We start from the raw sequence: 16,845 nt of genomic DNA on the forward strand, positions 1-16,845 counted from the left end.
CCTGCTGTGGGGGAGTTTGCATGGTGCGACTTTTTTGGCAGGTTGAAGATCTGTTCGCCGGGGTCAGGGGGAGGGATTGCATCTTGCCCTTGTCGTGCTTCTACAGGATCATACTCCTTCCCGTCGTAGTTAGCATCATAGAACTTCTTAAACCACTGAATAAAATCCAGGTTGTCCTGGAAACGCCCTTTCACTAGCTTCTCCACTGGAATTACCTGCAATATAAAGTTGCCTTGTGAGTCACAAACCTCAGGTTTGTTTGGATTTAATACAACTGAAGTGTTCTCTAAATATAACTATTTCCTGCATGTCTGCAATTCATGACTACTGGTCTCTCCCCCAGCTTCTCAGCCAGCTGTATTCTAGAATTCATATAATTTTTCATCATATTAAATAAGAATGAAAATGTAGCTGGTTCTTTTAAAATATTTGATACTTCTGAACAAACCAGACAAAACAAGGAATACCCTTAGCTGTCAACAGAGGGCTGAACCTCTCTATAGTATGTTTATTACCAAAGCATCTTCCCAAAAAACATGGGCCTGGGTTGTCTGTTTCAAGATTGCTGGGTTTTTCTTATAAGTGTTTCTTATATAAGTGTTCTGGTAACACTTGCTACCAGAAAGTGAGAATGAATGACTCAAATCAGTGAAAACATATACCAACCCAATGGTTCTTAGGAAACAAAATGAGCTTTCATAGAGCTTATTTACAATGTAGAGAGAAGAACCAAAACAACTAACCACAACACAGGGCCCAGTAACTCATGGGCTACACAGAAGCACAGCTAATGTGCTGTGGGCGGGGAGAGGAAGAGAAATGGAGGCTGATTAGGGGAGTCACGGAAAGCACTCTGGAGGAGGAGGTGCACAGCGTTCACCTCAACTTCTGAGATGAACCTCAGCTTTTTCTTTCGTATTGGCAACCTAAAGGGCCAATCAGTATTCCTTTTAGAAGTCTTACAGGACCCTTCGGAATTATGACAGAAAAAATATGTGGTGTGACTGCTTAGCTTTAATTTAGTGGGCAGCTATTTCTGAAGGAAAATGGAATGGTACCTAGCTACCCAAAGAGCACCATCACCAGATCCTTACCTCTTCATCTTTGGGTTGCAATGCTACGCGAAAGTGAGCCATGGGAGCTAACGTGAGGGAGTCAGATCACGCGTATGTGAGGTGTGTGTATGTGTGTATGAGCGTGAAATTCAGACAGAAACCCAGTGCTCAAAAGCTGCAACTTCATTGTGTCATGATATAAATGGAAACTATAAATTAAATTTTCATCAAGGTGTTGCCACTTCACGCGCTATGTACCATTGATATCCTAAAATGGGTCATCGGGACCACTTAAAAAAAGTAGAAAGACCTCAAATATCAATGACAACTTGAAAGAAAAAAAGCAACCAAAGCATTTTAGGTTATCCACGAAAACACATTAGCAGTACATTTTCTACAATGTTTTTTTATGCAGCTACAATTGAAACTAAGTCAAGTACGGAACAAAATAAAGAGAAGCAAACTCTTGGAGGAGACCGCATCTTTCATGAAGACTCTGCCAGCAATGGAGACTGGGGTGCTGAAAACTTTTCTCCTCTTGCTCCTCCCGAACTTCAGGGAAGGCTGGCCAACCGAATTCCTTCCATATGTGCCCTTACCCGACTCTTCACTGTACTACTTAAATATTTTCACATCTTCTGATTTAATTTTGAATTCCTATCAAAATGAAAGTTCTAAGGGCGTAAATTCAAAATGTGAGGTGGCAAGCAAGTCTTCGTACAGAAGCTTCCCACGTGCTGTCAGGCTGTGACAAACATGAACAGGGACCACTGTCTCTATCCAAAGACCTTTGGAGCATATTAAGCGAGAGAGGCCAACAAAGGTCATCAAGGCCAATCTCCCTCCACTACAAGAATTTTATCTGCAATATTCTTCACCATGGCTCATCCACTGTGTGTACGGATACTTCTGGAGAGATATGGAGCCCCCTAGTTTGTTATATAAGGGAAGTTCCATCAATAAACATATGAATGGGCGTTTCTTTTCAGTCCAGAAGCATGCATTGAGACATGAATGAAAAAGACATAAGTGAGGCTGCTAATAAGTAAGGAGAACCTGTGCAGCTCTGGTTTTGAAGTAGCTAATTGGAAAGTAACCACAGCAAAGGACATAAAGTTGAAAATAATTTGAGAGGTTATGATGTTAAATAGAATATATTTTGAAAAAAAAATTCTGAGAAAACAAGAAACCAAGAATTTAATAATATTTTGATAACATTTTGACTTAGGAAGATATTAATTGCATTAAAAATATATACAGCTTACCAAACTTTTTTTCTTTAACCTCTCTCTCTTAATAACCCAGGATTTATTTCCATAGCCTATTTATTGCTATTTATGCAAAGAAAAGTTTTCCGTTTCTCCCCTTCTGGTTTATTTTTTCCCCTTATTCAAAATGTATTTCTTTCCAAACCTACTCCCTCCAAGAGATATATCCTAAAGAAATAATATGAATTAAATATGTATTTGAATAGCAGGAAACATGAAAACTGAATGGACATTTTAGCAACAGTACTTTATGGGGGTAAAGGACTCCAGTCTAATTCCACTTGTATCATTCTAAGACAAAATTATAAAATTCAAAGGGGAAAAAAGGACAATTGATAGACACTGACTGAGAATCTGAGTGTATGGACTATGCTGGACATTTATTTTCACATGCATTCCTCACTTTAACTTCATAACCACAGGGAAGGGGGTTTTAGTCCTATTTTACAGATGGGTAAATGTGGACTCAAAGGATTTAAATAACTTGCTGAGATTCAAACCCATTGTGCTTCCACTGTAATATGCTGTTTCTCCAAGAGAACGAACTATACAAAGAACCAAAGTGGCATCTGGCAAACATAAAAATTTGTCATTTGCAACGCTAAAACAGAATAATGTTTTAACATTTGTAATTCTTCTTATAGAGTTTTTAGTCTAATGGTTACAAGTTTAGAAATCTCCTTAAATAAAAACCTCACACAAATACGGAAAGTTTAGGTTGATGCCTTAAGCTATGTGCAGACCCCAACCTACTGTTGAGATACCAAGACGTATCCCATTGACATTTTTTTTTTTTTGGATTTTTGCATTCCTGCGCAAAAACAATTTTAAAGAAAGAAAATACAAGTTAGTCTCCTACCTTATCGACATTCATTCGCTTAAATGATGCTTGCAGAAGTTTAAAATTGTGAATATACTCATGCTCCAACTTTGCTTGAAATTTTACTTTCTTCAAACTAATGCAGCCTGGAAAGAGCATGTCCATGAACTGACAATAGGCCGCTCCTGGAAAGAGACAAGAAAAGTACGAGCGTGAGTCTGTCCCCAGGTACGAATGAGGATTGCTAGGCAGGAAGCAGCCGTCATCACTCCAAGCCCCCACGGCCATGTGTGCCCCTCTCCTCACAACCTCCTTGCCCACCGGGGCTGGGTGCGGGAAGGAAGGGGCAGAGCCTCAAGGTAGCTTCTGCCACTGCCCATTCCTAACCTTTGTAGTATTGATGTGTTCGCCAGAGCATCGCCAGGTTCCATGAACAATGAACACAACCTTATACTTTAATGACACGGAAATTAGGGTAAAACAACTCTTCTTAGGTTCTATCAAAAAAAAAAAAAAGGAATGTATTTTTTTCTTCCATTTAGCTGCTACTTGTTCCAAGTCATCAAACGTAAGACAAAAATAGCAGAAAATTTATACATGAGGAAGCTACTAAAGTTCTCATGAAATGTGTATTTCAAAAAAAAAATGCACATATGCCCAAGCTGTTTTTTTTCCCCCATCTTATAAAATGACTTAGGTGAAACTATAACTAAGCCATTTAATTCCAAAAACTGTTGTACACCAATTTAATTCCAGTCCAGAGCAATGGGGTACCTATATTAACATGAAGGATGAAGACATGGAGACTCTGAAACTTATAGAAGTTCAGAGTCATGCTGTTTATGGCCGACAAATAAAAATAACAGAAATGTTCAATGAGTCCCCTGAGGAAATGGTCATAGAAAAAAGAGTTTATTAGCAAGTCTTCGATTTTTTTAATGAAGAACTCTGAGATCATGACAATTTTAACTAGAAAATCTTAGCCAGATCCTGTTCACTGATTCGTATCTTCTTTAAAGGCTAAAGGCATTCAGAAAAAGAAATTCAAAGCCAGAGGAAAGCCAGAGGAAAAGCAGTTGAGTGCCAAGAAGGGGAATAGGTGGCCATTTTTGTGTTTTCTTTTTCCTTCTTAGCTCCTCAAGATCTCGTGGTCTGTGTCTATAGTTCACCAATGACAGGCCTTTCTGGAACACGAAGGGCTCTTTTCACCCTGAGGTGTCAAGGTTTCTGTGAGAAGCCTTTCATTCCACTCGGGTGATTTGACTTTACATGGGAAGAACCCACTTGGTCTCTTATGTCAGATAGATGCCGAACACCCTTTACTGAGATGGGAATCCAAGATAAGAGGGAACCAAGTATCAGGGATCTAAGCGCTGCTAGAACAGGACATGGCGGGGCAACTTACTTATTACAGGCAAGAGCAGAAAATGATGAAACATAGGCCACAATAAGTATGTCCTGCAGAATCTTTACATCTGCGATGCTTCCCCTTAGGTGTGAGTACCTTGAATGCTAACTAGCCAGTCTCTAGTCAAGCAGATGGGTTCTCTTAAAAATGAGGACCTCCCCTCCCGCAAAAACAAACCATCGGAGGAGGTAAGAGAAACATCATGATCTTGGGGGCGTGTTCTTATGGTCTCTGTCCAATTACTCAGTTCTTCCTTTTGAAGTACCAACAGATGGAGTAAATTCTAATAGCCACTTTAACATTATTTTTACAGAAATGGGGATGTCTAAATACAATTATTTGCTCTTTCAAGAGTTACTTTCACTTTTGTAGAGTTTAGCATAAAATTTACCTATGGAGACCCAGATATCCATGCATTCTTACAAAGCAACCAACCAAATCACTTACTTTCCGAATTTAAAAATAACAGCTTTTGAAAAAAAAAAAAAAAAAAAAAATCCACCAAACTTCAGTAGAGGGAGGACGGCAAGGAGGGAATGAGGAAAGAAGGCAGGCAGGCTTGTCTCTAGTCATCATCCAGAGAAAACCACTGTTTATGTTCTGGTATGTATTTGTTTTTAAATTTAATGGACCATGATTCCCTTTCTGAATCATGTACTTTTCTTTACTGACATTTTTGATGGCTTTCTGATTTTTATATCATGCTTAGCAACTTTCCCAAACCAAGATTACATAAATATTCACGTGTATTTTCTTCAAATACTTTTATGGTTTCAAGTTTTACATTTATATTCTGAATCCATGTGGAATTTATTTTGGTCTATGACATACAGGATGGTTCTAATTTTAGTTATTCCAAATGTTAGCGGAAATCTGTCATTTTTGGCTCCCTCGCATTTGGACACCCTCTTATCTGAGTTGATGCTACAGTTCCCTGCCTTCCACCACGGGAGTGAAAGTGGGCAGACATCCCTTTCCCTATCCCCAGTAGTAAAATGCTACCTTGTGACCTAGGCTCTGCATTTAGATGTTCCTGCCTCGGTCTCAGAGTCTTGAGGGAGAGACAGAAACATGGAGGGACCATTAGAATTTAGTCACGGTGGCAGTGGTAGGGTCTGGAATCCTGAAGCAGTGATAGCAACAAAGTGGCATCCTAACCATCCTAGCTCAGTGGCATAAGGCAGGCTCTGTTCCCATCTCCTTAGCATCATTTGGTTGCTGTCGTCTTCTGAGCTTGGTTTCCCATTGATGCTGGGTAACCCAATATCCTTCCTTAAAATTCATCTTCTACCAAACTTTCCAGGATTATTTTCTGCTATTTTTAAGTTGAAATACCAACTGATAAAGTTAGCTAGAGGTTGAACACCATATTTCACCAATGATCTATACTTTTCCCACTGAGAAGCAGTATCTTTACCATGTACTACCTTCCTAATACATGCATGTAGGTCTCTTTCTAGACTTTAATTTTTTTGTCTGTCCCGTTATTTAAATACAATTAATATGTATTACTATCTGTAGAATAATTTTCCCTCTCCTCTTTCTCAAAAATTCCTTAAATTTTATTCTGCATTTATTCTTTCCGTTATATATTTTAAATTTGTCATTCATGGCACATAGAAAATAAATTTTCTTTAAAAATTAGTCATTTACTATTTAATAAAAGAACTTTATTAAGATAATTCACATATCACAAAGTTCGACCTTTTAAAGTATAGTTAGTGGTTTTTAATATAGTCCTAGAATTGTGCATACATCACCACTATCTAATCCCAGAGGATTTTAAATTGCCCGCAAGAGAAACTCCATACCTATTAGCAGCCATTCTCTATTCTCTCCTCCCCGCAGCCCTCGTAACCACTAATCTATTTTCTATCTCTCTGTATTTGCCCAATCTGGACATTTAAGGTAAATGGACTTATGAAGTATGTGGCCTGTGTCTGTTTTCTTTCACTTAGCAAAATCTTTCAAGGTTCACCCATGTTGTGGTGTGTATCAGAACTTCATACTCCTTTTTATAGTTGAATAATATTCCATTGTATGACTATATCACATTTTATTGATCCATTCAACAGGTGACAGACATTGGGTTGTTTTCACTTTTGGGCTATGGTGAACAATATTGCTGTGAACATCTGTGTACAAAGTTTTGCATGAACATAAGTTTTCAGTTCTCCTGGGACATACCTAGGAGTATAGCAATTCTATTTTGAGGAACTGCCAAATTGTTTTCCAAAGGATGTGCACCATTTTATATGCCCGCCAGCAATACATGAGGGTTCCAATTTCTTCACATCTTCACCAACACTTATTGGCTAGCTCCTCGACTCTAGTCATCCCGGCAGGCATAAAGTGGTATCTCACTGTGGTTTTGATTTGACATCCCTAGTGACTAATAATATTTAATATCCTTATCATATATTTTTGAGCCATTGTGTATGTTCTTTGGAGAAATGTTTATGTAAAACCTTCGCCCAGTTTTAAATTGGGTTATTTTCTTGGTAAATTGTAAGAATCCTTTCTACATTCTAGATATGCCTCTTATCAGATATGTGATTTGCAAGTATTTTCTTCTGTTCTGTGGATTGTCTTTTTACTTCTTTATGGCATCCTATGAAGCACAAAAGTTTTAAATTTTGATGAAGTAAAGTTTATCAATTTTTTCTTTTGTCACATCTAAAAAGCCATTGCCTAATCCAAGGTCATGATTTACAGCTACATTTTCTTCTAAAAGTTGTAGTTTTAGTTCTTAATTTAGGTCATAATCTATTTTGAATTAATTTTTGTAAATGGTATGAGGTTTGGGTCCAACTTCATTATTTTGCATTTGACTATTCAGTTGTCCTTGCACGATCTGTTAAAAAGACAACTCTTTCCACCATTTAATTGTCTTGGCGCTTTTGTTGAAAATCGATTAACTACAAATGTATGGGTTTATTAATTCTAATCCATCTATATGTCTATCCTTATGCTAGTAACATACTGTCTTGATTACTCTGGAGTCAGTTTTGAAATCAAAAGTACAAGTCTTCCAATTTCTTCTTCCTTTTCATGACTGTTTCAGCTATCTTGGGTCCCTTGCATTTCAACATTAATATTAGGATTAGGTTGTCAATTTATATAAAAAAGGCAGCTGAGATGACAACACTCCCATAATTAATTTCTAGAGTCAATTTTAAGTCTTCCAATCCATGAACATGGGTTCTCTTTCCACTTATTTCTTTCAATGATGTTTTAAAGTTTTCAGTACATAGATCTCGCATTTCTTTTATTACTATATTATTGTCTTTAATGCTAACGTAAGTGGAATTGTATTCCTAATTTTATTTTTGGATTGTTCACTGTTAAAGCACAGAAATATGATTGATTTTTAGATATTCATTATATCTTGCAACCTTATTTCATTTACTAGTTATAATAGTTTTCTGGGGGGTTTCTTAAGATTTTCCACATACAAGATCATGACAAATAGTTTCACGTCTTCCTTTCCAAATTGAATGCCTCTCATTTCTTCCTCTTGTCTAACAGCCTTGGCTAGAACCTCTAGTACAATGTTGAAATAAGTGCTCAGCGTGGACATTCGTGCCTCATTCCAGGTCTTAGGGGGATCTAGTATTTCACTGCCTAGGATGATGTTAGCTGTGGATTTTTCATAGACAGCATTATCAGGTTGAGGAGGTTTCCTTCTCTTTCTAGTTTGTTCAGTGTTATCATGAAAGCGTACTGAATTTTATCAAATGCTTTCTACTGAGATTAACATATGGCTTTTGTCTTTTATTCTGTTAATATGGTGTATTATCTTGGTTGCTCTTCATATGTTAAAGCAACGTTGCATTAATTCCATTTGAGCATGATATATAATCCTTTTTATATGTTGCCAGATTTATTCTGCTAGTATTTCGTTGAAGATTTTTGTCTCTATATTCATAAGAGATAGTAGTCTGTAGTTTTCATATATTTTTATTTGGTTTTGGTATCAAGGCAATACTGGCCTCAGAAAGAGCTGCAAGTATTCCCTCCTTTTGTTTTTTGGAAAAGTATATGAAGGACTAGTGTTAATCAACCAAATTTAAGCATTTGGTACATTTCACCACTGAAGTCATCTGGGCCCAGATTTTCTTAGTGGGAATTAAAAAAAAACTACTAATTCAATCTCTTGTTATATAGGTCTATTCAGAATTTCTACCTTTTCTTAAATTTTAGTATTTTATGTCTTTCTAGGTGGTTATCCATCTAGGTTATTGAAAATTATTGATTTTAAATACTGATTTCATAACTCATGAATTATAACAAATTTTCAGTTTCTTTTTGGTTTCCTGGAGAGAAACATAATGCATAAAATGATACATCTGTTGTACTATATATGTATATATATTTACATATATATTTTTTCTTTAATATGCTTGTCTTCTAAGTCTGTTATTGGCCACTGATTTATGATACTAAGAAAATACTCTTCTATTTTAAGGTTTATCAGGAGTTTTTATCAGGAAGGGATACTGAGTTTTATCAACTACCTTTTCAACCACCTTAGAGATTAAAAAAAAAGTTTCTTTCTTTGAGCTATTAATATGATCAATCATATTCACTGATTTCTTAATGTTAAATCATCTTTGCATTCCTGAAGTAAGTCCTACTTGGTGATGTTTACTAAGTTTTCACTATGGTACTGGTTTAGAGTCACAAATACTTTGTGATTTTTGCACCTATACTAACTGCATAATTTACTACCTATAAGCTCTGGGCTTTTCACACCTTCTCTATACATTTCAGAATCAAATGAACATCATATAAGAAAATACTCTTTTTCAATAAAGAAAGTAGAAAGGGTAGATCATATTAGCATTTTCCAATAAATGGTATATTACATGGTCTTTTAGGTATAATATAATATGTCATATTTTCTGGAGTCAAAGGAATCCTTGAGAATTTTTAAGAAATATCTTATTGACTTTGGGAGCTCTGCTGAAGATTTATTGCTATTGCCCCTGGGGCATGCCCATTTGAGCATTTTCAACTCTGCTTCTCTAATCTCTAGTACTTGAGAGACGTCATGAAAAGGGTACCCTGAAATTAATTTTTGCTACTCAGAACATCATCAAGGATTCTTGTTGGGGCAGGAAACCATACTAAGGCATCACCAGAACAAGGCTGTTGTCTTCCGATTCCTATTGAAGGTCAACCCTATGTTTGTACTCTAAATCACATCTCCTCTCACCTTCTCATCGATGTCACTCCTGCAACTATCCTCACTCACTCTTGCAATGCCAATTTTTCTCTGAATTGGTTCTTCTGAAAGCATGCAAACATGCTCTAGTATAATCTGGCTCTGACAAAATAAAAAACCTTCCTTAATTCCATTTCATCCTTTAGCTACTGACCATTTAACTCCTCCTATACACAGCAAAACTTGAGAAAATTGTCCCTATTTTCACTGTTTTATCTACAATTCAAATCAATTCAACTGTCTTCCAATCTTACCATGTTCTGGTCAAGCCATCGATAGTTCTCTGTTACCGAATCTAACAGTCACTTTTCTTTCTTTATCCAACTCAACCTCTGAATAGTATTTAGCTCCTTTACCCATTCCCTCCTTCTTTAAATTCTATATTTTCTTCTGTACTCAGATAAACTGGGCACCAACTGGAAAGTTCAGAAATCATTGCCATTGTCCTGGATTTCTAGACAGCCAAAAATAAGAATGTTCCTCATTGACAGGTGTGCAGAATTTTGGGTCATTTCATTAACCTTGCAAGAATGTGGCCGATAGTTTACACCAATCCCACTTTCGTCAAATTATGCCAAGGTTGCCATTATTCAGATCATGGACCACCCCTTGCTAAAGATACTAAAGTGGTTTCCTACGAAAACAGCACAAAGTCTAAACTCTTTCCCTGGCCCTCAGTCCTCTGTCCACCTCTCCCCTGCCTAACTTCACTTCGGGAAGCTCCCTTCACACTGGCTTCCTTGTTGTTCCTAGAACACTTCAGGTCTGTTCCTGCTTTAGGACATTCACACAGGCTGTTTCCTCTCAGACTTCACATTCTTCTTGCCATTCAGATCAAAGCTTGGATGTCACCTCCTCCAGCCCTCCCTTACCATGCCATCTGAAGTGGTTCTATAGTCACTCTTCATCACCTCATCCTGTTTTATGTCTGGTATTTTATTGTTAATTCTTATGTTGATTTGTGGTTTAGCTTCCCTCAGTGGAATGCAGATTTTAAGAAAGCTTGAACTTATCTGTCTTGGTCCCCTCTGTATCCAAGCCTTGAACCTGGCAAAGCGTGGGCTTCAATAAATATCTGCTATAATGAATGAAGCCCTACAGGATGGAGCAGCTGAACCACAACAAAGGCTGGTAAATAATAAATTCTAATGTTACCAAAGTCCCAAATAATAGGTATTACTCGAAGAGTTGCTGTATATTCTTTTAAGAATTGATAGAGTATAAATAAATTCACACACACACACACACACCCCCAGCCTAATGAAAACAAGAACCACTCCAGAAACCAAGTCTGCAGAAAAAAGATAAGCTTCAAAAGGCTAAATATAACACACTTAAATAAAAGCAATCCAAATGTACAATGCTGTGCCACCAAGAGATTAATTACGATGGGCTATGCTCTGAGCCCATCAATTCAAGGTGCTACTGCAGTTATGAAGGTCAACAGAATTCTGGACATGATCAGGCAATAAGTATAAGAAAGGAAAATATTCTGTCTTTGCACAGTGCCATGCTACGTCCACACTTACAGCCCCAAGAATGCCTGCAGTTGTTATATGTCGAAATTGACATAATGAAACTGAAAAGTCTGGGGGAAAGAAATCTAAACCAAACAGGTAGGGCACTGTATGAAGGCAGAAGTCTAAAATGAATATCCATACTCAAACAATTCAGGGATTTATGATTTAAGGCTATGAAATCATAAAAAGGATAAGACAATCTCATTTTTTACCAGATCTCAGGGATGCAACAGAATAATATCAGGATAAATGGACATTTTTAAAAGGAAATTTTCATGTAACAAAAAGGAAACCTTAGTAATAATAAATTTCCAGAATATATTATACCAACAGATATAAGAAATGAAAACACCCACATTTGTGTAAGATCTGTGAAAGCTTTCATATATGTTTTTAATATTCTGAACTCCACAGAGGTAAGTATTTTTATTATCATCACCCTATTTTACAGATTTGGGAACAAGGCTCAGCTAAATACGTAACAGAAGCGAAATTTAAACTCGGATCTGAACTTCAATTTTTAAAAAAATTTCCTTTTCTGTATGCTGCTTCTAGGAGATAGTAAGTTGAAAAGTCAAAGTGTCAAAGAAAGGTTAGAAAATTTCCTAGATTATAAGGAGTTACAAAGGAAACTGCAAGAGAACATATAAATCTTGCAAACTGATGTCAGCGGCATCGGCTTTACCTTTCCTACTCACAGCAGAATCTTGGAATAGATAGTTCATCTGCTCCAAAGTCACGATTTTATATTTTAGTATATATACTTACAAAAATTTCATTTTACATATGTATATGATGTATATATAAAAAATATGCATTTCATCTCCCCTCCCCCTTCTCTCTCTCTACACACACACGCACACATGCTATATATATATATATATATATATATATATATATATATATATATATATATATATTATTGCTGTCAAAATCTCACAGCACTTTCCCAGAAATGTGACATAATCTGTGGAGAAAGACATGAAGCTATACTGGGTTCTGCCAGTTACTCAAACTGCCCATCTGAATTTTTCACAGGCCAAGGAGTTATTATACAGATCTACCTATATCATTGAAGGACTTAGTTACAATTTTCCACAACCTTATTTGGTACTGATGAAGGGTCAGAAAAAAAGGAGGACAACCTTAATTTACTGGACACATCTATGCAATTATTCCTTTCATTACAGGAATCTCATTACGTGTAAATAATCTGTAATAAAGCTATTCTCTCTACTAATATCAATGAAGACCAGAAAGAGGGGTGGGGAAGGAGAACCAGACTGTTGGTCCTTGGATCTTAGCCTTAATCATCTTGAATGAACTGTGCCATGTCATCAGACCCTTCTAAGCCAGCAGTATTCCTATCTGCAAAACATCAGGTCTAGAGAGATCTCTGAGCTAAAATTAGATGATTCTCTAATTCTCAGTCTGTCACCAACTTCTCTTTTAAGGGATACTTGATATTTCTGCTAATGAGAAGATAATGCTTCAACCTCATATGACTAGGACTTTTTGCCAGTGCTCTTGCTTCTAGCCTTGACCATCTTTTATCCTGCTTGCTATCAGAGACTCAAGTACACAGCTGTACCTGAAGTGTGACTCCCAGGGGCACCCACCCACTCACGCCCTTTCCAGATTACAGATCTGGTGATCCTATCTTCCATATACTCCTCTTGGAGATCTTGATATTTATATACTCAGCAACATAACCATATTTTCTGTCATCTTCAGTAGTTGAATATTAACTTTCATATTAGAAATATCTTTCATATTAGAATTAGAATTTAATTGAATATTAAATAGCTTTCATATTAATTACAAAATCATTCCAGCTCTATTTTTGCTTTCGGCCCTGTCTTTCCTTGAACTGATCTTACTGCAGAAATTGCATCTTGTTACCAAGGCCCAAACCTCACGCTGAAGGCAGCATTCCCCTTTGGGAAATCAGGGCTTCCTAGCAAGGGAAGTGAAACGGCAAAACACTGGGTTACCTATTTCCAATACATCAGCAGAAATCTCCCCATCTACAGAAACAGAAGGCGCGAAGAGCTTAATAGCAATTGGGAAATAATGCTTTGAAACAACAATATTTTAAAGGAATCTAAAATGCTAAACTTTGACTGCATTTTTCTAATCCAACAAAAATATGATGAAATAGTAGTAGCTGTGTGTTGTTTTTATAGGCATCTTTCACATCCCTGGCATGAAGAGCAGCTTGATAGCTTCAGTTACCACAGTATTATTTAACTCCGTTAAAGTGGACTTAGGACACTGTCAACTTCACCTGCCCCGAGTCACAAAAGCAAAAAGAAAGATCTAGAGTTCAGAAATCTGGTTTCTACTGAGCTTGTTCCAGGCAATTCCCACGGTCCTCAACTGAGCTTGGAGTTATGTCAGAAACTTTTAATTCAGATTTTAAATAAGACCCAAAGACAAGTAGCTTTCAAACTGATTCCATGAGGAAGAAAAGGAGTAGTAACCAGCAGGAAGATTTCAGCTCCCGCAGATGCAGACAGAGAAGGCTGATGGGAATTGTGCAGTGCTGAAAAGCACCCCATCCTTGCCCTAGAGTGAGCTGTCAAAAAACATTTTCATCTCCTTTCCTTTATAGAAAAAGAAATAAGCCAGCAATCATTATTCAAGCAGACGGATTTTTAAGAGTATCAGCAGATATATTAAAAGGCCTTGTCATACCCTGTGGTTGGGCTTTCATCTGATATATGTGTTCGGGTTCTTACTAATTCATATGATATAAAACCTTTTTAAGAATCTTATAAGGTTGCAGTAAATTGCAGTTAAAGGCACCAACAGTCTTCTGTTTATAACCTGCTTTCAAGAACCAAGAATACTTTTTAAAAAGCAATGTTGCCTTTAAACAGATTTTTATTAAGAAACTTGCAGAACAATGTTAAAAGTGAGAACTGCTGTAGAGAAAAATGATCAGATATTAAGATCAGTGTACTGACTTGATTTAAATATGCTTCTTCATCAAAAAATCATGAAAGAATGAAGACTATTTTCCTCTATCTTTCTAAAGGAAATTTCGACATAGTAAAATATCTGCATACAGATAGCCCTTAAGTGTTAGGTATTAATATGTTTATTAAAAAGTAAATTTTAGAGAAATAACTAGATTATGATAAAAATGCATAATTCTCAAGAGGGCTGATATATTAAGAGTGGTATTTGTGAAAATAATTTACATAGAAATTAACTATAATTCTGAGTTGAGACCTAGGACATAAAGAACAACACCAAAGTATAAATAAACTATTTACAGTTTGTTTTATTCAACTAAATCATAATTACCCTGTAACTTGTCATCTTGCATTTTAATGCTTTAGGAAGAAACTCAAATCTGCCTGTTGATACAGAAGAAGATTCAGCCAATTGAAAGAATAAAGAAATGGCAGGTGAAGAATTATCTTGTTGGTTTGGAAGGTTTCATCTACTAATTGACGACCAGAGTTGGGTGCTCGGTTTCACTTCTAGTTTCTAACGACAGTGATGTCCTTTAGGGTAATGTGCTCATCGAATTTTACCAAAACCAGCTGTCTGATATACCCAGCTTTGTATAAGATTTGGTTTCTACATGGGAACTGAGAATGAAGGAAGTGGGAGAGGCTCTTGGAGCACAGGCAGGAATGATGTGCAGGACAAAACGTCACTGGCTTCCAGGGAGTCTGATACTGAAACTGGCAACGAGATGTCCCAAAGGCTGAAGTTCGAGAATAGGGCTCAAGTTAGAATTTGGCATTCCAGATAGAGGAGAAAGAGGAGGCACAAAAGCCTTTATTACAAATGAAAATCAAGTTAGAAAGTTGCATACGAAACCCATTCTGAAGGGGTCAGTTTTCTTATTAGGGTCATCAAAATAGAAAGTTCTGGAAAACTGCAATATCAGGAGATATAGTTTCTCTGTGTACACCCATATTTTCACACAGTTGTTTGTATTACCCTCCTCTACTTTAATGGACAAATATTTTTTCAAAGTGTTGAAATTACATGATTGACTTTGTAAAAAGGGAAGATTTAAGAAAAGCTTGAGTAGGGGGTAAGAATCTGAAAAGATGGGAGATTTGCTATCTAATTTTTGTGTTTACAGGTCACTGCTAAAGAAATGCCCATCTGTAGGTGTTATAGAGGGACATCATTTTGCATATTAATCAATGAAAAACCAATACGCAAATACTTACTGAGGAATGCAATTTTACTCTTAAAGAACCCAGGAATTTAGTTTTGAGAAACGAGAGAAAAACACATGAGAAAACCAACAAAAGAGCAAAACAACTATAAGTGACAAACTCTATGGCAAAGACACATAGCATTTACTAATAGAGTCAGTCCGAAATTTTGCCCAATTAAAAATCCAAAAAGGAGTAATCAATATTATCAAACAGATAAAGTTAAGTCAAACTTGTATTATCACGTCCAGTTTTTGAGGAGCTTAACCTCTACTGTTAAGGTTACAGGTATTCAATGACCCTAAGACTTTGCAGAGCTCTGAAAACTGAAGAGGGAGAGCTCACATCTTGTTGAGGGTGATGAGGAAGAACAGGCTGGAAGGTGGCACTGGAGATGGCCCTCAGAGGAGGCATTCCAAGCAAAGATAGAGAATTAGAACATTTGGTGAAAGATGAGTTTGAGCGAATGTAGGCTATGGGTGGTGATGGGGTAATGGGGAGAGATGCTGGAAAGATGCGTTCACATGAGATTACTAATGACTTAAAAAAAACAGGAAAAAAGCTTTATTTAATTTGGTAGGTAGTAAGGAGCCAATGGTTATTTCTGGGCACAGTGTCTTTAGAGAGAGAGTGCCTAATATATGACACTTTAATGCTCCAATTTTAAGAACATATCTATTTTAAGGACAAATGTGATTAAAGGTAAGAAACCTAAAGCTTATATACTTTTTCCAGTTTCTCAGGGAATTTCTACGGAATCATTGCCTATATTATTCTATCAACAGTTCTATATACTAGGCCATTAAGTAAACTCCAAGCATCATAGCTGATGAAGAGGCTTTTAGCATAATGTAAGATGTAATGGTATAAACTGACCAGCACAAACCCGTAGTCGGTTTCTACACAATGAACCACTTTTTCGGCTTGTTCTTTTTTTGTGGCAGAGGTCGCTGGCCCTGGGACTGGGGACTGGAAGTTCCAGAGTTCTTCCCAGAGCTAAGCTACCTCACCTGCTCTCCAAGGCCTGCAGGTGAGGGCTCTTTAGTTACTGCCACTCTCTACCTAAATCCAGTCCACCAGCACTCACAATACCAATAACATCCTCTACTTTCCAGAAGCGAGCACTCTCTCCCCACAGCTCCCTAAGAAGAGGCCTACTGGCCAGAGAAAGCCCAGAAGGCCAGGAGTAGTACCAAAGGAAGCCTCGTGCTATTACAGAGAAACACCACATAACATCATGCAGGACGGGAAACCTAAGAGAGTATTTTTCTACAATGAATTGCCTTCTTTATATTTCACAGGTTAATCCCAGAACACTTTGCTTTTCTAAGCACAATTCTAGTATTAGGAGGAAGCCAAA

The 16,845-nt window shown here is 37.0% G+C and overlaps 1 protein-coding gene across 7 annotated transcripts in view; it reads right to left on the minus strand.

The window, feature by feature from the left end:
• Positions 1-16,845, minus strand: part of MAPRE2 (microtubule associated protein RP/EB family member 2) — a 129,217-nt gene that overhangs the window by 29,503 nt on the left and 82,869 nt on the right. For all 7 annotated transcript variants that reach the window (XM_039843258.1, XM_039843286.1, XM_039843248.1 and 4 more), the window contains 2 exons: positions 3,183-3,328; positions 2-215 (listed from right to left, as the gene is read on the minus strand). In XM_039843258.1, coding sequence (XP_039699192.1) covers positions 2-215; positions 3,183-3,328 — 360 coding nt within the window. The remainder of the gene's footprint in view (position 1; positions 216-3,182; positions 3,329-16,845) is intronic.

This window comes from Pteropus medius, unplaced genomic scaffold (assembly GCF_902729225.1).
Source record: "Pteropus medius unplaced genomic scaffold, Ma_sr-lr_union100, whole genome shotgun sequence".
NCBI lineage: Eukaryota > Metazoa > Chordata > Mammalia > Chiroptera > Pteropodidae > Pteropus > Pteropus medius.